Genomic DNA, 21,138 nt, shown 5'->3' with positions numbered 1-21,138 from the left:
GCGTCCCCTTCTTTGGTCCTTTGGATGCTTGGTGTATACTGAAAAAAAAAAAAAAAAGGATAAGGAAGGTGAGAAATTAGTGTGTGCCTCTGGCTGAAGATAGCTCTTGTAAAGGTAGTTCATGTACACTTCCTAACAGCTAAGGATGAGGTAGATTTTCTTTACCCTAATAATTGGCAGAGGCAAGTTTTTTGTTTGTTTTGTTTTGTTTATTTTTTATTTTTTATTTATGATAGTCACACTGAGAGAGAGAGAGAGAGAGAGAGAGGCAGAGACATAGGCAGAGGGAGAAGCAGGCTCCATGCACCGGGAGCCTGATGTGGGGTTCGATCCCGGGTCTCCAGGATCGCGCCCTGGGCTAAAGGCAGGTGCTAAACCGCTCTGCCACCCAGGGATCCCTGTTTTGGTTTTTTATTCATTCATGAGAGACACACGGAGAGGCAGAGACACAGGTGGAGGGAGAAGCAGGCTCCCTGCAGGGATCCCGATGCAGGACTCCATCCCAGGACCCCAGGTTCATGACCTGAGCCGAAGGCAGATGCTTAGCCATTGAGTGACCCAGGTGCCCTGGCAGAAGCAAGTTTTGAATCCAGAATTATATAATATCAAACTGCCGTTCTTTCCTCCCCAGCAGTGCTGAGTTCCTTAGAAAAAAAAAACTGTGGGCAGGAATTGTGCTTTTCTAATTGGGGTGCATGGCTGAGTACAGTTACAAGAAATCACAGGATGGACAGGGTGCCATTTGTTGCAATAATCTGTTCTACCTGAGGAATCGGAAAGCGAAAGCCATGGGATGTACTTATCTGATAAATAGTTTAAAATATGATGTTTATATTGACACAAGCTCAGATTTATTAAGATACAGGATGCCAAAGGCATGTGGATGTTTCAAAATGAAACAGAACCAACCAGCAGAAGTTTTCTGTAATGAAGAAGCTGCATTGGGTTATGCCCAGACCACAGAACTAGGCATTACCTCTATAGTTTGGAGATACTAGTTAAAAGTAGAAGAACTTGGGACACCTGGGTGGCACAGCGGTTGAGCCTCTGCCTTTGGCTCAGGGCGTGATCCTGCAGTCCTAGGATCGAGTCCTGCATTGGGCTTCCTGCATGGAGCCTGCTTCTCCTTCTCCCTCTTTGTCTCTGTCTCTCTCTCTTTGTGTGTCTCTCATGAATAAATAAATAAATAAATAAAATCTTTTAAAAAGATAAAAGTAGAAGAACTCCCAGGCAAAGAAGAGAGCTTTGTTCTCAGAGACTGTGGCAGTGGAGTGCTGGGGCTGGCACACCAGATCACAAACCTGTAGTGTACACCTTTCCCTAGTTCTATGCTCAGTGACATGAGTTGATAGCTTAGAGTGGGGCCCTCATGGTAGTGTTTACACCATAGAAATTGGCAGATGCTACAGATCACCCAGCATACCCCTGCCTTGGAATCTAATGCAGAGATAATTCAGGCATCACAAAACTCTGGGTAGGCCCCTTTGGCTCCATTTTCTGGAGGAGGGCAGCCTTGCTTACTTAGCACAGTCACAGAATGGAAGGCCAGGCCACTTAGTCTGTCACTGAGCCACAACTCTTCACCTTAATGTCCTGTGCTGTAAATCTCCCCAAGTCCTGTGGCCATTCTGATAGAACAATGGTTTACGGCTCATAACCATGGTTATGTACTGATGTCTTTTAGACCCTGCCATAGAGGACAGCGGGGATACTTCCTGTGTAGAGTCCTGTCTCGTACCAGGAGGGCAGGTTGTGCTACATGTCGATAGGCAGGCCCATGTTGAGGTTTCCGTTTTCATTCTCAAAATGAAAAATGTTAGCCCCAGGTGGTCAGTTTGCTTTAAAGGTGAAAAGAGTTCATGTATTCATTTAAAATATTTAGTACAGGGGATCCCTGGGTGGCTCAGCGGCTTAGCGCCTGCCTTTGGCCCAGGTTGCGATCCTGGAGTCCCGGGATCGAGTCCCGCATCGGGCTCCCGGCATGAAGCCTGCTTCTCCCTCCTCCTGTGTCTCTGCCTGCCTCTCTCTCTCTCTCTCTCTCTCTCTCTCTCCCTCCCTCCCTCTCCCTCTCCCTCTCCCTCTCCCTCTCCCTCTCCCTCTCCCTCTCCCTCTCCCTATGTCTATCATAAATAAATAAATCAATCTTAAAAAAAATATTTAGTACATCCCTTATTCTTGTACTTACTAATTAGGAGGTGGCGATGTCACCCAGGGATGAGTGTATTCAACATACACACCTGAGTACTTCCCCAGAGCAAGTGGACAGCACAGTTGACTCAGCCTTCTCCAGACTCTCAGCCCATAACACTGGCCCCTCCCCCACTCTAACAAAAACAATAATGATAAATACAGCTCTCCTTACATGAGCACTGACCATGATATTGGTATCCCACACAATGAACTGCACCCAGGTTGAAGAGGCCCCCCTGCCCCAACCAATGGGGCCAGGATGGCTTCTTGAAGTGAAGGCACTGATATAGGGCACTTGGAGACAGACTATAGCACCAAACAGAAAAAACAAGTTACATAGTGTTTTGGGAAGAACTCAGTCTTCCCCTGTGTGTGTGTGTGTGTGTGTGTGTGTGTGTGTGTGTGTGTGTGTGTGTCTCCTTAACTCTCACAGTGCTGCAGCATGACACTTCTGGCGCAGGTGTGTGGATTTTTTCCGTGAGGCAATTTTGCAGCACCAACTGGCTGTCCTACAGTGTAACTTAATTCTGACCCTATCTCCCTGGATAGAGTGCCAGATCCCACAGGCTTATGACTCAGGTCCATGAGATTGGCCTTCCACTTCACAGACCAATCACAATAGTAGGTCCCCAGGCTACCCACACCTTCTGTCCAACTTCGCTACAAATCAGAGGTTCCTGTGACCCTCTTCTCAAGATTTGTTAGAGTAGCCCATCAAACTCAGAAACATTTGCCCTTTTATTAAAGGCTATAATGAAGAATATAGATTAATAGTCTCATGAAGAGCTACATAGGTAAGTTATATAGATGAGGTCTGGGAGGGTACCAAGTGCAGGAGTTTTTGTCCCTGTGGAACTGGGTTGTGCTACCCTCCCAGTGTGGATGTCTTTACCAGCCCGAAAGTTCTCCAAACCCCATTGTGTAGGAATTTTATGGAGGCTTCATTTTGTAAGCATGATCAGACATTAATTGCAGATTCTCTCTTGGAAGATGGCAGAGTAAGCCTGAAAATTTCAAGCTTCTGCTCATGACTTGGTCTTTCTGGTGACCAGGCCCTGTCCTGGAGACCACCCAGAGTCACTTTATTAGAACAACAGACATTTTTAGTGTTCTTATCACTTAAGAATTTACAAGGGTTTTAGGAGTTCTGTGCTACCAAGGAAGGGGGCAGAGACCAATATACCCTTTATATTATCTTTTTTATTCTCTTAAACCTAGAGCATTAGTGATGAGAGCTATGGAGAAAAGAGAAGTCAAGGCTGGACAAGGGAGACTGGGAGTGATAGGAGGGTGGAAGGCAGGTTTGTAGTGTTATTAGAAAGGTTACAGTAAAACTGGCAGAGAAGTGAGATTGGAGCATAGAGCAAAAGGAGTGAGGAACTGAGGTCAGGCTGTTCTAGCACGTTCTGAGGCCAGCAAGAAGGACTTCACAAGGAAGGAGAGAGATGGAGGACCGGAGTTTAACTTTTATTAATCCTCACGACAACTCCAGTAGTTCTGTATTCTCATTTAATAGAGGAGGAAACTGGCATAGAGGTTAAGTAACATGCCCATGGTAACACAGCTAATGAAAATAGTCATCACACCCAGGTGGTCTGACTCCAGAGTGATATGTTTATTTACTTATTTTTTAAAGATTATTTATTGGGACGCCTGTGGGGCTCAGCGGTTGAGCTTCTGCCTTGGACCCAGGGCGGGATCCGGGATCAAGTCCCACATTGGGCTCCTTGCAGGGAGCCTGCTTCTTCCTCTGCCTGTGTCTCTGCCTCTCTTTCTCTCTCTGTGTCTCTCATGAATAAATAAATAAAATCTTTAAAAAATAATAAGATTATTTTAGAAGTGAGAGCAAGTACACAAGAACTCAGGGGAAGGGGAAAGCATCTCAAGCAGATTCCCTGCTGAAGGTGGATTCTGACACAGGGCTCCATCTCAGGACTCTCGGATCATGACCTGAGCCGAAATCAAAAGTGGTATGTTTAATACAGTCCTTACCTCTGACCCAGAGGGTTTTTTTTTTTTAATATTTTTTAAAGATGTATTTATTTATTTATTCATGAGAGATGCAGAGAGAGGCAGAGACACAGGCAGAGGGAGAAGCAGGCTCCACGCAGGGAGCCCGATGTGGGACTCGATCCTGGGTCTCCAGGATCAGGCCCCGGGCTGAAGGCTGCACTAAACCGCTGAGCCACCCGGGCTGCCCCTGACCCAGAGGGTTATCAGGGTATCTGGGTCAACATCAGCTTGAATACTGGCTCTGCCACTTCCTGCCCTATAGCCTTGGGCAAGTGATCCCTACTTCTCTGTGCTTTATATTACTCGTCTGGAAATGGTGTCAGTGAGAGTACCTGCCCCACCAGGGTAGGAGTGAAGATTCAATTGTTACCTTCATAAAGTGGTACCTAGCATGTTTAAGCACTCGGTATTTATTCATTTAAGTATTAATCTTAGTATTATTACTTTGCTTTTCTCTTTGTAAAGAGAGAAGCATGATAAACCAAATGTTCTTCTGGCTGGGTTCCTTTGTATAGTAAAAGGTCATTTTAGGACTTGAATTTTGAATCAAAACATACCCATTATCAATCTCCAAACTTTTTTCTTTTTAAAAAGATTTGTTTATTATGAGAGACACAGAGACATAGGTAGAAGGAGGAGCAGCCATCATACAGGGAGCCTGACGTGGGACTCAATCCTGAGACTCCAGGATCACGCCCTGAGCTTCACTGGGGAGGAATGGAGACATCTGGATCTGGCCCAGAGGACCTTATAACCGGGAGGTGATGCTGGAGACTTGTGGGCTCCTGGTCTCACTGGGGCATCCTGTTCCCAAACCAGAGCTGATCTACCTACTGGAGCATGGGCAAGAACTGTGGTCGGTGAACAGAGGCCTCTCCAAAAGCACCCATACACATCAAGTGATGGTGGGAGAGACTCCAGCGAGAGGGATGCAACCAACACACAACCTCATCTGTTACATTCCACTGCTTTGCCATATCCTATTCTTTAGAAGCATATCAAGAGCCTGCAGCATTCTGCCAGAGGGCATCATAACAGGGTGTAAGCACCATGAGATTTTATTCATGAGAGACGCACAGAGGCAGAGACACAGGCAGAAGGAGAAACAGGCTCCCTGTAATAAGCTCAGTGACGGGACTTGATCCCAGGACCCCAGGATCATACCCTGAGCCAAAGGCAGATGCTCAACCACTGAGCCACCCAGGTGTCCTGACATAAACCTCTTTAATGACCATTTCAGGAAATAATCCACCAAATACAAAGATTAAAAAAAAAAACAAACCAAAACTGCTGAGCCACCCAGGCGTCCCTCAAATTCTGAACTCAGTTATGACTTTGGGTTTCATATATCCTCCCTAACTGCACCCTTAAGGGAGAAAAAAACAGAACAGCTGTAGAGAGAAGCATTCATATTTCCATTTTCCAGACTGTGCTGCTATATACCTTTTTCATAGAAAAGTCACCAAAAATTTTTTATGAAATATTTACTATTGTTAGCCCTGGAGTGGGTTGATGGCATTCTTTAGAGGTATGTGCTGAGCCATTTAGGCATGAACTTTGATCATGTCTATAACTTTGAAATGATTTCAGAAAAAAGGAAAATATTGACATTTGGTGAAAGGTAATGAGGTGTTCATTATACTGTTCTTTTCTCTGAATTTCAAATTTTTTCAAAAGGGAATATATAAAGTATACTCTGATTTCTGCCTTTTCTATACCCTGACCTTTTCCAAAAGACAAGTTTAGAGAGCTTGGAGTGACTGTCAGCAAGTGTTTCTCTGTAGGATGATATTGGCATAAAATGGTTAAACTCCACCCCAATTTCAGCATGCCAGGAAGCATTCTGGACTGTTGTTGATTCAGTCAGCCAGTATTTCTTGAGCACTGCACTGTGCCAGGTACATTCTCAATTCCTAGGAGAACAGTGAAACAGTCTAAAAGTGCTTGCTTTCATGAAGCCCCTGTCAAGGTGTGGGAAATTGTCCCGCACAAACAAAAATGTAAATAAGCCGTTTTCGGGAGGCAGGTTGTGGTGTGAAGAAAATGCAGCAATAGAATGGTGTAGACTCTAGTATAAAGCAGTGTGGTCCTGTGGAAGTGTAATGCAAGACATAGATTTTAAATTTTAAATTTCTAGCAGCTGTATTGAAAAAAGTGAAAAAAACAATCATTGCAGTTAATTTCAGCACATTTTATTTAATTTAGTGTATCCTAAATACCAGCTTATGGTCAGTATAAACAATTATCAATTAGGTATTTTATATTTTTTTCATACTAAGTTTTTGAAATCTGTGTTTTACACATGTAGTACACCTTGGTTCAGACGCTTTATTAAATCTCTTCATTTCTTTAAGATTTTATTTATTTATCTGACAGCACAAGCAGGGAGAGCAGCAAAGGGAGAAGGAGAAACAGACTTCTTGCTGAGCAGGGAGCCTGACTCAGGCCTCGATACCAGGACCTGAGGATCATTGACCTGAGCCAAAGGCAGACCCTTAAGCAGCAACTGAGCCACCCAGGCATCCCTTGATCTATATTTAAATTTCATAAAACTTATCACTGGAAAAGTAGATTCACACACTCAGTTGTTTCAAATATTCTTCAAAGTTAACTAAATCGAGGATTAGTTTTTAATTTTAGGTTAATAAAACAATTCACTGATTTTAATATTTAATTATGTCTTTTTTTTTTTAAATTTTTTATTTACTTATGATGTCACAGAGAGAGAGAGGCAGAGACACAGGCAGAGGGAGAAGCAGGCTCCATGCACCGGGAGCCCGACATGGGATTCGATCCTGGGTCTCCAGGATCGCGCCCTGGGCCAAAGGCGGGCGCTAAACCACTGCGCCACCCAGGGATCCCTTTAATTATGTCTTTATTTTTTTTTTAAGATTTTATTTTATTCATGAGAGAGAGACAGAGAGATAGGCAGAGAGAGAAGCAGGCTCCATGCAGAGAGCCTGATGTGGGACTCGATCCCAGGACCCCAGGATCATCCCTGGGGCTGAAGGCAGACACTCAACTGCTGAGCCGCCCAGGCATCCCAAATTATGACTTTAGTAATAAATCAGTTGAAGCTAAATAACACTAAACACTCAGTTGCACTAGTCCTATTTCCAGAACTCACTTGTCACCTGTAGCTAATGGCATGCATATAGAGTAGCATATGTGCCGAGTGACTCAGTGATAGAGGGGCCTAATCCACCCCACTGAATTTCCCTGCTGGATTTACACATACCTGCCTACTGAGTTCCCTCTTCAGCTCTCGCATCCCCTCCACTTCTTATCAGTCATACACAGTTTATTCACCACATAGCCGCCCAACAAATTTTATTAAATGTCAAGTCAGGTATGTCACTCCTCAGACTCCTGCTCCCTCAGTGATGTCTTATCACACTTAGGTTCAGTTCCAAACCACTCATGACCCCCTCATGATGTGGCCTTCCTGATTTAAGCCATCTCACAGACCACCACTCCCCACCTTACTTGTTCTACTTCAGCACACCATTCACTGTATCCATATACCAAGCACACACCTGCTGCAGGGCCTTTGTACCTGTTGTACCTCTACCCAGAATGCTTTTCCCCAAGTGCCTCATACTTGCACTACATTCAAACTTGAACTCAATGTTGCATCCTCTGAGAGGCCTCCCTCAACCATCCCATCGTTCCACCCTCTGGCTCTGATCCTTTTTTTTTAAGTAGCAGTGATCTCAGCCGACCTTCCCCCCCCCTTTTTAAGATTTTTATTCGAGAGAGAGAGAGAGAGAGGCAGAGACAAAGGCAGAGGGAGAAGCAGGCTCCATGCAGACAGCGCGATGTGGGACCCAATATTGGGACTCCAGGATCATGCCCTGGGCCGAAGGCGGTGCAAAACCGCTGAGCAACCCAGGGATCCCATAACTGACACTTTTTCTATATAAACTTGCTATCCCTGTTGGAATGTAAGGTACAGGGTTGCTGGTCCTTCTTTGTGGTAAATCTGCTCTTTGCCCAGCACCTGGGACATTACCTGGCACATAGTAGACACAACAAATGCTTGTCAAATGGATGAATAGGTGTCTTCATGTTTCATTTGCCTCCTGATCTAGAGCCTTTTGTGATCTTGGGAGCAGATAACATTGGCCATTGCCCCTTCCTGACCCTGAGAAGGGGCAGAAATGTTGCAGATGTTCTGACCTTTCTCGATGTGTATCTGTGTACGTGTTTGTATGTGTGCATGCATGTGCATGTGTGACCAGGATGAAGGAGCAGGGGATAAGATATCCTAGAGACTCCAGGACCACCTAAAAGGCCCTGTCATCCTCATGACTTCTCTTCTCCCACAGCCCTACCTTCTCAGCACTCTGCCCTTCTTCAAGTTTGGACTCTCAAGGGGGAGGAAAGGATGCCTGCTGCACGAGGGAAGTCCAAGTCTAAGGTAAATAGTGATTCTTCCTGGAAGGAAGTTCCATCTTGTAAGATAGGGGCCATTGCTTTCCTTCCATGGAAATTCTGCCTGACGGAATCCCATCCAAGACCTGGTCAGTTTCCTCCCATCACCGTGGAGGGTAGGAACATGAGAAGAGCTCTAGGAACCCATGTAACCACTCCGCGCCCTCTCCTTTTTTTCTGTGTGCACATGGCCACTGACCTATTTGTTTAGTATATCCAGAGTGTTTGACTGGGCTGTTCCCTAGAAGGAAGAGGAGAGCCGCTGTGATTTCTCAAGGTAGACATGAGTGCCTACATGGGATCTGCTGAGGTAGAGGAGGACTTGAGGTTGTGCTCTAAAGTTAATCTGTTAATGTCTCTATTTTTACTTGTACAACTCATATTTACAAGAAGGAAATTTGATTTTTTAAGAGACCCATATAACCTTGTATTTAGGTTGGGTTAATTGGAACCAGGCCAGTGAGTCAACCTTCTGTTAAAAAACCTGCTTCACTACTTTAGATGATGAAGTGATTTTCTAAAATAAATATCTTGAACACAATTTCTGTACCAGTTTTGTCCTCTAAGTTATGTGTTCCCTGTCAATGCTATAACAAATTTCCACAAACTTGGCTGCTCAGAACAGCATGTATTTATGGCTCATAGTTCGTGGGTCAGAATCAGGCACAGTGCATGGCTGGGTCCTCTGCTTTGGGTCTCACAAGGCTGAAAAAAGGTATTAGCTGGGTGTGTGATCACGTCTGAGGCTCTTTTTTTTTTTTTTTAAAGTCTTTTAAATTTATTCATTCATGAGACACACACACACAGAGAGAGAGAGAGAGAGAGAGAAGCAGAGACACAGGCAGAGGGAGAAGCGGGCTCCATCCAGGGAGCACGATGTGGGACTCGATCTTGGGACTCCAGGATCACGCCCTGGGCTGAAGGCAGGAGCTAAACCGCTGAGCCACCCAGGGATCCCCATCTGAGGCTCTTCTAAACTCTTTGTTTATTAGCATATTCAGTTTCTTCTGCTTTCCATGTGGCCCTCTTCCATCTTCAATCCAGCAGTAGCAGGTCAAATCAGGCTTCCAATATCTTGACTTCTCTTTCCACTCTCCTCTTCCAGTAGGGGAAAAATTTTCCACTGTTACGGGCTTCTGTGATTACATCACCCACCTAGAAAATCTAGGATAATCTTCCCATTTAATGTCAAGTGATCAGTAACCTTGATTACATCTACAAAGAACCTTTGGCCCTGTGTAGTTGAGTCACGTGCTCCTTAGAGAGTATGAACTTAAGCATGAATCAGAAGTCGGGCTGCCCAGATTGAACTCCAGCTCCTCCGTTCACTAGTTGTGGACCTTCCGTACATCATCTCCCCTCTCTGGGCATCTCATTTCCTCATCTGTAACATTACTGTGATTCTCTTAGCAGTGCCCCAGCCAGGTCACTGGCTAACATGAGTCAGTACCTGTAGAGTGCTTAGAAAAATGGCTTTTGTCAATGCCCAGTAAATCCAAATTGATAATGCTTTTTATGGGACATTGTCCTTAATTGATAGCTATATCATATCGTATTGTGTTGTATTTATTTTATTTTATATACCTGCTCGTCCTGGCCTCAGAACCTCAAATGTTTCTGAAGAGATTCCTGGCACCATAGATTTCTGGTATTTGGGACAAGTTCCTTGTTGTCTCCAGCGGAGGGAAAGTAAGCCTGTGGTGAAAAGACATGTGATCTTCTATTTCAGGTGCCAGTGACATTTGGGGATTTGGCCATCTACTTCTCCCAGGAGGAGTGGGAATGGCTGAGCCCCATTCAGAAGGATCTGTATGAAGATGTCATGTTGGAGAACTACCAGAACCTGGTTTCTCTCGGTAAGGCTCTCTCTCCGTAATCCACAACCAACGCTTTGTGGGACAGAAATCAGTCTAGTTATGAAAATAGAAGCCACTGCAGCTTTGTTTGTTTAAAGATTTTATTTATTCATGAGAGACACAGAGAGAGAGAGGCAGAGACATAGGCAGAGGGAGAATTAGGCTCCCTGCGGGGAGCCCGATGCAGGACTTGATTCCAGGACCTCAGGATCACAACCTGAGCCAAAGGCAGATGCTCAACCACTGAGCCTCCCAGATGCCCCTGTGGTCTGATTTTTCAAGAGAATAGTTGGTTTGTAGAGTTAGAAATGAGCAATTTGTAGAGTTAGAAATGAACAATTCAGCTCACTGTAATTGAACTTTCATCTTCCTCCTCCACCGCCTGCCCTTCACATCCTTTGTACTCCCTTTGTGTTCATAAACCCTCATTCCCGTTGACATGGGGCTTGGCTCTGACATCTGTGGCATGCATATCATGCTCAGTTCTGTTGTTTTTCCTGAATGCAGGACTTTCCTTTCGGAGGCCAAATGTGATCACCTTATTGGAGAAAGGGAAAGCACCTTGGGTGGTGGAGCCAGTGAGGAAACGCCGGGGCTTGGGTGAGTGACAGAGAACCAAGGCTTACATGTTGCTGTTGTTTGTTTCTAAGAGCACTCTCTATCTTGAGAAGGCAACCTCTTAAAGATGTTTGCAAGCTGCCGCTTTCCCTGCCTTAAAGGCCACAGTCCTGTGATAAAAATTCTGGTCTCTTTCAGTGTGAGCTCCTAGAAGGAAAATAACCAACATTTAATAAACCCTCTACTAGGTACCAGACAAACTTCTAAGTACAGGTTCCTCCCAGTCCTATAAGGTAGGTACTATTATTATTCCTGTTTTATATATGAGGAAACCAAAAATCAGAGTTCAATAACTTGTCTAAGGTAACCCAGCTAGGAAGTGGCAGCAGAGCCTGGTTTGAACCCCAACTTCTTGTCTCAGAAGCTCAGCTCTTAATGCCCTCATGATGTACCTATCATATTCCCTGCTTCAGCATTTTCCTTCAGAGAAAGCATATTCCAACTTCTCTCATGATAGCATTGATAATGTTCAAACATGCATCATTTTCTTCATTCTTTAAAAAAAAAATGAAAATATTTTCCATTACTGTTCATTTTGACTACTTTCCAAGAACTCAGTCCCTTTTCTGATAGATTTCTTTATTTTACTTACTTACTTAACAGTTCTATGAGTTTTTTTTTTTTTTTTAAGATTTTATTTATTCATGAGAGACACAGAGAGAGGCAGAGCGAGAAGCAGGCCCCATGCAAGGAGCCTGACGTGGGACTCGATTCTGGGACTCCAGGATCACGCCCCAGCAGAAGGCAGGTGCTAAACTGCTGAGCCACCCAGGGATCCCTACGAGTGGTTTTTTTTTTGTTGTTGTTGTTTTGTTTGTTTTTTAAGTGGGGTCTACACCTAGTGTGGAGCCCAACTTGTGGCTTGATTTTACAACCCTGAAATCAAAAGAGCCAGACACTTAACTGACTGAGCCACCTAGGCACCCCTGAATTTTTTTAATTGTAAAAAATTCATAACATTGAATTTATCATCTTAACTATTTTTAAATGTATAATTAAGTGTATTCACATTGTTGTGCAACAGATATCCAGAACTCTTCCACCTTGTCATAACTTATGAAATTATACTCACTAAACACTAATATTCCTCCTCTCTTCCACCTGGTCCTTGGTAACCACCTTTCTTTGTATTTCTCTGATTTTGATTACCCATGGATACTTTATATGAATGGAATCAAAGAGTATTTGTCCCCTTTTTTTGAATATAATTCAGGTAATTAACATATAATGTATTACTGGTTTCAGAGGTAGAGATCAGTAATTTAACAGTCTTATATAATATCCAGCAATCATTATATCACATGCCCTACTTAATGTCCATCATCCACTTACCCCATCCCCCCTCTACTCTCCCCAACTCCAGCGAGTATTTGTCCTTTTGTAATCTTTTTTTTTTTTTTTCCTGAGTGTTCGTTCCTTGAGCTTCATCCATGTTGTAGCATGTGCCAGGATTTTTTTTAAGGCTGCATAATATTTCATTGTTTATATCATATTTTCTTTATCTATCAATGGATATTTGGGTTGTTTTGCTTCTTGGCTGCTATGAATAATGCAATAATCAACATGGGAATACAGATGTATTTAAGATCCTAATTTCAGTTTTTCTGGGTATATACCCAGAGGTGGGGCTGCTGGATCATATGATAGTTCTGTTTTTTATTATCTGTGGAACCTCCATACTGTTTTCCATTTGTCGTTTCCACCAAGAGTATACAAGTGTTTTGACTTCCTGTCAAGTTGTCTTTTTTTTTTTTTTTTTTTTTTGATAGTGGCCATCCTTATGGATGTGAGATGATATTGTGGGTTTGATTTGTATTTTCCTAATGATTAATGATATTGAGCATATTGACATATGTTTATTGGCCATGTGTCTATCTTCCTTGGAGAAGTGTCTATTCAAGTGCTTTGCCCAGTTTTAAAAATAGGGCTGTTGGGCAGCCCTGGTTGCTCAGCGGTTTAGCGCCGCCTTCAGCCCAGGGTGTGACCCTGGAGACTCAGGATTGAGTCCCATGTCAGGCTCCCTGCATGGAGCCTGCTTCTCCCTCTGCCTGTGTCTCTGCCTCTCTCTTTCTCTCTCTCTCTCTGTGTCTCTCATGAATAAATAAATAAAATCTTTAAAAAAATATTCATCAGAGATATAGGCCTGTAGTTTCCTTTTCTTGTGTTGCCTTTGTCTGATTTTGGTATTAAGGTAATGGTGACCTCATATAATGAGTTAGCAAGTATTCTTTCTGCTTCTATCCTCTGAAAAAGATGATAAAAAATTGGTATGGTTTCTTATTTAAATTTTTGGTAGAATTTACTAGCAGATGAATCTGGGCCTGGTGCTTTCTGTTTTGGAAGTTATTGATTATTGGTTTAATTTCTTGGATACATATAGGCCTATTCACATTGTCTATCATATGTGACTTTTGGAAGACTGTTCAACAAAGTGGTTTCTTTCATCTAGGTTTTCAGATTTATGGGCAAAGAAATTGTAATTTTCCTTTATTCTTTTTGTTTCCATGAAATATATATTTCTGTCCTAATTTTTATTTCTAACATTAATAATTTGTGTCAGAATTCTCTTTTTTCTTAGCTTATCAACTTTAATGACTTTGAAAGAACCAGCTTTTGGTTTTGTTGTACTTTTCTATTTCTTGTTTTCAATTTCAGTGATTTCAGTTTATTTTTTCTGCTTATTTTGGATTTAATTAGCTCTTTTTCTGATTTCCTAAGAGGGGATCTTAGATTAGCAATTTTAGATCTTTGTTCCTTTTTTAACATGCATATAGTGCTACAGACTTCTCTATAAACACTGGTTCCGATGCATCCCACAAATTCTGATGTTATGTTTTATTTTCATTGAGTTTAAAATATTTAAAAATTTCTTTTGTGATTTCACACTTATTTAGAAATGTACTATTTAACTTTCAAGTAGCTAGGGATTTTCTAGTGATTGATCGATCTTTTTTTTAAAGATTTTATTTATTTATTTAAATAGAGAGAGAGCGTGCACAAGTAGGGGGAGAGGCAGAGGGAGGGAGAAGCAGACTCCTTGCTGAGCAGGGAGCCCAATGTGGGGCTCAATCCCAGGACCCAGGTCATGACCTGAGCAAAAGGCAGACACTTGACTGACTCAGCCACCCAGATACCCCTCCAGTCATATTTCTGTTAACTGATTTCTAGTTTAATTTCACTGTGATCTGAGAGCATTGTGTGATTTCTATTATTTGTTAAGGTGTGTTTTTAAGGCCCAGAATGTGGTCCACTTGGTGAATGTTATATGTGAGCTTGAGAACAATGTGACCTCTGCAATTGTTGGATGAAATAGTCTATAGATGCCAGTTATATCCAGTTGAAAGAAGGTATGGTTGAATTCTACTAACTGATTTTCTGCTTCCTGGATCTGTTCATTTATGAGAGAGGGATGTTGAAGTGTCTTAAATATGATAGTGGATTCGTATATTTCTCCTTGCGGTTTTATCAGTTTTTGTCTCTTGTTATTTCATGTTTTGTTGCTTGGCATATACCCAGTAAGAATTTATAGCTTCTGAAGAATTGATTCCTTTGTCATTATATAATGCCTCATTTTATCCATGGTAACTTCTTTTTTTTTTTTTCTTTTTTTCCCCATGGTAACTTCTGTGCTTTTAAAAGTCTGCTCTGTCCAGAATTAATAGAGCTACTCCTGTTCTCTTTTGATTTGTGTTAGCATGGTCTATTTTTCTGCATTTACTTTTAATCTGTGTCTTTATATCTAACGTGAGTTTCTTAGAGACAACACATACTTGGGCCATGGTTCTTAATTCACTCTGAATAAAATCAAATTCAATCTCTTTTGATTGGTTTAGACTTTTGATTGACATTCAAAGTGATTATTGATACAGTTGGATGATATTTACTATATATAAAATAAATATTTTATTTGATGTCTTTATTCCTGTTTTTGTTTGTCTTCTACTCTTTTTCTGGTTATTGTGATTTTACTTTTTTGTTTGTGGTTTTAAATGAAGATTTATATGATTCTATTTTCTGTTCTTCCTTATCATATCATATATGTGTGTGTGTGTGTGTGTATGCGCACATACTTTTTTTTTTTACATGGTTGCCCTAGAATTTACACTATATGTTTGCAGCTAATCCAAGTCCACTTTCAGATAACACTATACCACTTTATGGGTAGTGTGAGTACCTTACAATAACAAAATAATGCTGATTCCTTCCTCACCTGTATCACTGCTATCATTCACTTCATTTATATATAAAATACATGTAAGCAAGCATATATATATATATATATATATATATATATAATTTTTTTTAAAATTTTCATTTATTTATGATAGTCACACAGAGAGAGAGAGAGAGAGAGGCAGAGACACAGGCAGAGGGAGAAGCAGGCTCCATGCACCGGGAGCCCGATGTGGGATTCGATCCCGGGTCTCCAGGATCGCGCCCTGGGCCAAAGGCAGGCGCTAAACTGCTGCGCCACCCAGGGTTCCCTATATATATATATATATATATATATATATATATATATATATATATATATTTACGTGTATACATCAAATAAATATATAAGCATACACAATTGAATACATTGTTGCTGTTATTTTGAACAAACTGTTAGGTCAATTAAGAAGAAAAATGTTTTTTTTTTTTTTTTTTGCCTTTACTTATTTTCTTTCTTTTCTTTTCTTTTCTTTTCTTTTTTTTATTATTATTTATGTATTCATTAGAGACACAGAGAGGCAGAGAAAGAAGCAGGTTCCATGCAGGGAGCCTGATGTGGGACTTGATCCCGGGACTCCAGGATCATGCCCTAGGCCGAAGGCAGATGCTTAACCACTGAGCCACCCAGGCATCCCTACTTATTCTTTCTTTATTGCTTTTCCCTTTTCTATATAGATCCAAGTTTCTGATGTATTATTTTCCTTCTAACAGACCTCTTTTAACATTTCTTGCAAGGCAGGGCTACTGGCAACAAATTCTCCCCTGCAGGGAGCCTGATTTTCCCTCTGCCTATGTCTCTGCCTCTCTCATAAATAAATAAAATCATTGAAAAAAGATTTTATTTGAGAGAGAAAAAGAGAAAGAGACCAAGCATGAGTAGTGGGGAGGGGCAAGGGGAGAGGGAGAAACAGGGTCCCTACTGAGCTGGGAGCTGGATGTGGGGCTCCATCCCAGGACCCTGGGATCACTAGCTGAGCTGAAGGCAGACGCTTAACCGACTGAGCCATCCAGGCGCCCCTGCTTTCTGGTTTTCATAAGGATTCTGTTGATTGAATCCTTTAGCCCACAGAATTTTTCTTCAGCTATGTGGAATCTACTAATAAGGCCATTCAAGGCATTTCTTTATTTCTGTTAGTGTCTTTTATCTAATGTTTTGTTTTGATTCTTAGGTTTCCATCTCTTGCTTACATTGCCCATCTGTTCTAATATGCTGTATACTTTATCTATTAGAGCTCTTAACATATTAGTTTTAAATTTCTGGTCTGATAATTCCAGCATCCCTGCCATATCTGAGTCTGGTTTTGATGCTTGCTCTATCTTTTCAAATTGTGTTTTTTGCCGTTTGGTATGCCTGTATTTTTTTTTTTTTAAGATTTTATATATTCATGAGAGACAGAGAGAGAGAAGCAGGCTCCATGCAGGGAACCTGACGTGGGCCTTGATTCCGGTTCTCCAGGATCACATCCTGGGCTGAAGGCGGCACTAAACCACTGAGCCACCGGGGCTGCCAAGATTTCTTAAATTCTAATTATTAAATATTTCTATAAAGTTCTTACTATGATAAAATTATACTGACTGTCTTTATTGTTATGTATGGTAATGGTTATTATTATTATTATTATTGATAATGACTGCACAGAAACTTCATTTTTCAGCATAGAAAAACAAATATTGAATTTCTTGCTATCTTTCAGACTCAGGGTTTAAATGTGAGACCAAGAAGTTACCTCCAAATCTAGACATCAAATCTGGGCAAAGTATCTATCAGAAACAAGTTTCTGCATCACAAAACATTCCCACAGGAAAGAGAAGCTGCAAGAAAAGTTCAGTCCTGATGAAACCCAAGAATGTGCATTCAGGGAAGAAATCTTTAAAATGTAGTGACTGTGGGAAAACCTTTGGTCACAGTTTATCCCTTCAACTTCATCAGAAATCTCATACTGGAGAGAAGCCTTATGAATGCAGCAGTTGTAGAAAAGCTTTCAGGCAGATCTCATCCCTCATTCTTCATCAGAAAATTCACAATGGAAGAAAAAGCTATGAATGTGATAAATGTGGAGAAAGCTTCATTCAAAGAACATCTCTTATTCTACATGGGAAAGTTCATAATGGAAAGGAAACTTTAGACTGTGGGAAGCCTTTGAGTCGGTGCCCACCTCTCACTGTGGGCCAGAAAATTAATTTTGTTGAGAACATCCACCAGTGTGGAAAGTGTGGGAAAGACTTCATTCAGATGTCATCCCTTTTACTACATAAGAAAATTCACAGTGGAAAGAAAATACACAAATGCAATAAATGTGGGAGAGGCTTCAATAAGAAATCAGCCCTTGTTATACATAAAAAAATTCATAGTGGAGAGAAAACCCATGAAAGTAAGAAGGCTATAAGTCTGAGTCCACAGCAGAAAATTTATCATTTAGAGAATCCTTATAAATGCAGAGAATGTGGAAAATCCTTTAATAGGATTTCATCCATTATGCTTCATCAGAGATGTCACATGTCAAAGAAACCCTACAAATGTGATAAATGTGAGAAGGTCTTCAGGCGGCTTTCAACTCTAATTCTACATCTAAGAATTCATAATGGAGAGAAACTGTATAGATGCAGTAAATGTGAGAAGGTTTGTAATCGGCATTCATCCCTTATTCTACATCAGAAAGTTCATACAAGGAAAAAGAAATTGTTTGAATGTAAGGAATGTGGGAAGATGTTTTCTGGAACTGCCAACCTTAAAATACATCAGAATATTCATTCTGAAGAGAAACCCTTCAAATGCAATAAATGTAGTAAAGTTTTTGGCCGTCAGTCATTTCTTATTGAACATCAGAGAATTCATACTGGAGAAAAACCGTATCAGTGTGAGGAATGTGGAAAAGCCTTTAGTCATCGAATATCTCTTACTCGACATAAGAGAATTCATACTGAAGACAGACCCTATGAATGTGATCAATGTGGGAAGGCCTTCAGCCAGAGTGCACACCTTGCCCAACATGAAAGAATTCACACTGGAGAAAAACCATATATGTGCAAAACATGTGGGAAGGCCTTTAGTCAACGCACATCCCTTATTCTACATGAAAGAAGTCATACTGGAGAGAAACCATATGAATGTAATGAATGTGGTAAGGCATTTAGCAGTGGCTCGGATCTTATTCGGCATCAGAGAAGTCATTCTTCAGAGAAACCATATGAATGTAGTAAATGTGGGAAGGCATATAGTCGGAGTTCATCCCTGATCCGACATCAGAATACACATTCTGAAGCCAAAGCCTAAGTGTTTTAATATATGAAAGCATAGAGTGAGGCTGTCAAAGTAGCAGAGACCAAGGCATGGAAAATGCATTTGTCTATAAGATAAATTTTGTAAAAATGAGACCACTTGATAATGTGCCTCATTTTGAAAGCCAAAGAACAAAAGTCATTGGTGACTTTGACCAGATGATTTGTAATCAGTGAGGCAGTGACTTTATCAAAGATCTTAACTTCAAAGTAGTAAGGTCAGACAGTTGGAGCACTCATTTTTAATGAAGACCACTCTTCACTTGATAAGAATTACTGATATTTTATTTCCATTGTAATTTAAAGGTATTTCATTAGTCACATAAAACAAGGTACATCTGCTAAGTCCATATTTGTAGATGGGTCTTTGAGCCTGATTTAAGGTCACATGAAGAAAGAGTTTGAGGTTGTCCCTTAGGCCTGGAACTATCACATATAAGAGATTTCTTGGGCAAACCAGTGTGCTGCTTCCAGCTGACAGAAAATTATGGCTGAGAAAAAAGAGTGAGTCTTGAAGTAAAGGTATCACTCATAAATGTGTGAATCATTACCATATTGTCTCCATATGAAGATATATGATGTTCATTGTGTGTAAAATCTAACAAGCCTGTGGTGGGCTAATGGGAAAAAGGAAACCAGGATATACTGAAGAATGAGAACTTAAAAGCAGGGAAAAATTATTTGTTACTGTTTTGTTTGAAAATAAATGTGTTTATAAATGTGTTTATATTTATATGAATAAACGTTGGTATTTTCATGTAAGAATACTGGTGTGCAATAAGTGATTGGTGGAGAATGAGATGCAATTCCCTGAAGGTGTCCTCTCAGATTTCAAACCCCTATTTTTAATGTGGTTGGTATTTGGAAATGGGATCTTTGGGAAATATTTAGTGATAGATGAGGTTATGAGGGTGCATCATGATAGGATTAGTATCTTAGAAAGAATGCCAGAGAGTTTGCTCTCTCTTCCATGTGAAGATACTGCAAGAAGATGGGTGTCTACAAGCCAGGAACCTAGCCTTCAGTACCATCCAACCATATGACACCCTGATCTCAAACTTTTAGCCTCCAAAAGTAAAAATTCAGTTTCTTTTAAGTCACCTAGTCTGTGGTATATTGTAATGGTAGCCCAAGCTGACTAATCCCTGGGGGAAAACCCTGGATTTATGTACCTGGCTATTTTCCTGTCAGCTAATCACTATATGTAATAGCTCTTTTTTTTTTTTAAAGACTGTGTATTTATTCATGAGAGACAAATATCCAGATTTGTGAAGAGTGAACATACAAATACGGGAGCACATAACAATGCTCATGGAGAGGCATGTCTAGTCTCCCTCCCCTTCTACACCCCTCTATTTAATTACTCTGCAGCTCTACCATAAAGATGGTTCCAAATCATTGGTCATGAACCTAATATATATAAACTAATAAGGTATTTTTGCCTGCAGACACAGTTTATAAGGGCATACAGGATATTGAAATGTGGAGACATATACACAGGTAATACGGAGAGAATGGTGAACTCCGGTAAATGGAGGATATGTGGACAGGGATCACTTGGAGATAGTGACCATATTAAAGGAAGAACAGGACTTGAAAGATGACTAGGTACACAAAAGTTGGAAGGCTACTGAAGCCAAAGAGAAGTACAGATGCACAACATAATGGCAGAGGGTTGTGGAATATTAAAGGAATTGTAATCCAGTATTTAGTACAGTGACTAGTAAATAAGTTATCAGTGCTCATTAAATAGTGAATAAATGAATTAATGAAAATGTTTTAGTATAACCGGATTTTCCCTGAGACATAACAAGGAAAACAACCCTGAAGGCGACCCAGATATTGAGATAAACCACTGGAAAACAGGCTCCTGTTTGAAGGAATCGCTAATGTTTTAAAACTGTCTTGAACTCAGGGTAACCACATCCAACCAAACTTAAACCTAATTGATTCCTTTCTGTTAATGACCCCACTCCACACACCTACATAGGCTTAACAGAAGGAATGACTATTTCCAAGAAATCTACCTCTTTACTGTCCTACACAAGATTCCTAGCTTTTGGGGCTGGGGGGAGGTGTGGAATCGCAAGGCATACAAAACAAAAAAAATCACCCCCCACCCCCACCAAGTGACAGAACAATCTAGAACTACTCAGAAGTGACACAGATCACTTGGACTGACAAAATTTAAACTATAAGTAATGAAAAAAAATAAACTATAAGTAATGTTTAAGGTTCTAATAAAGTTGCACAACAGGCAAATTACATGGGTCATTTGAGTAGATGAATCATGGAAATACTAGAAATGAACACAAACCGTGCCTTCAACATACTTGACACAGCCAAGGAAAGAATAATTGAACTTGAGGATAGGGGAATAAAAATCACCCAAACCAAAACAAAGGGGGATGTGGGGTGGAAGGAGGTGACAAAAGAACATCCAAGTGCTGTGGGGAAAGATCTGGTCAGCACATAACTAGCATCCCAAAAGGCATAGAAAAAATGAAGCAGAAGAAATATTTGGAAATTCAAT

General features: G+C 41.0%; 1 protein-coding gene across 6 annotated transcripts in view; it reads left to right on the top strand.

The window, feature by feature from the left end:
- Positions 1-19,332, top strand: part of ZNF667 (zinc finger protein 667) — a 32,839-nt gene extending 13,507 nt beyond the window's left edge. For 3 of the 6 annotated variants that reach the window (XM_055309481.1, XM_055309483.1, XM_055309480.1), the window contains exons 2-5: positions 8,532-8,623; positions 10,367-10,493; positions 11,001-11,093; positions 17,021-19,332. In XM_055309481.1, the coding sequence (XP_055165456.1) occupies positions 8,591-8,623; positions 10,367-10,493; positions 11,001-11,093; positions 17,021-18,600 (1,833 nt within the window). In that variant the 5' untranslated portion in view covers positions 8,532-8,590 and the 3' untranslated portion in view covers positions 18,601-19,332. The other 3 variants (XM_055309482.1, XM_055309478.1, XM_055309484.1) reach the window with 3 other exon arrangements.
- The last annotated feature ends 1,806 nt before the right edge of the window (positions 19,333-21,138 follow it).

Source organism: Nyctereutes procyonoides, unplaced genomic scaffold (assembly GCF_905146905.1).
Source record: "Nyctereutes procyonoides isolate TBG_1078 unplaced genomic scaffold, NYPRO_anot_genome, whole genome shotgun sequence".
In the NCBI taxonomy this organism is placed as follows: Eukaryota; Metazoa; Chordata; class Mammalia; order Carnivora; family Canidae; genus Nyctereutes; species Nyctereutes procyonoides.
This window is presented reverse-complemented; position numbering and strand designations above follow the sequence as displayed.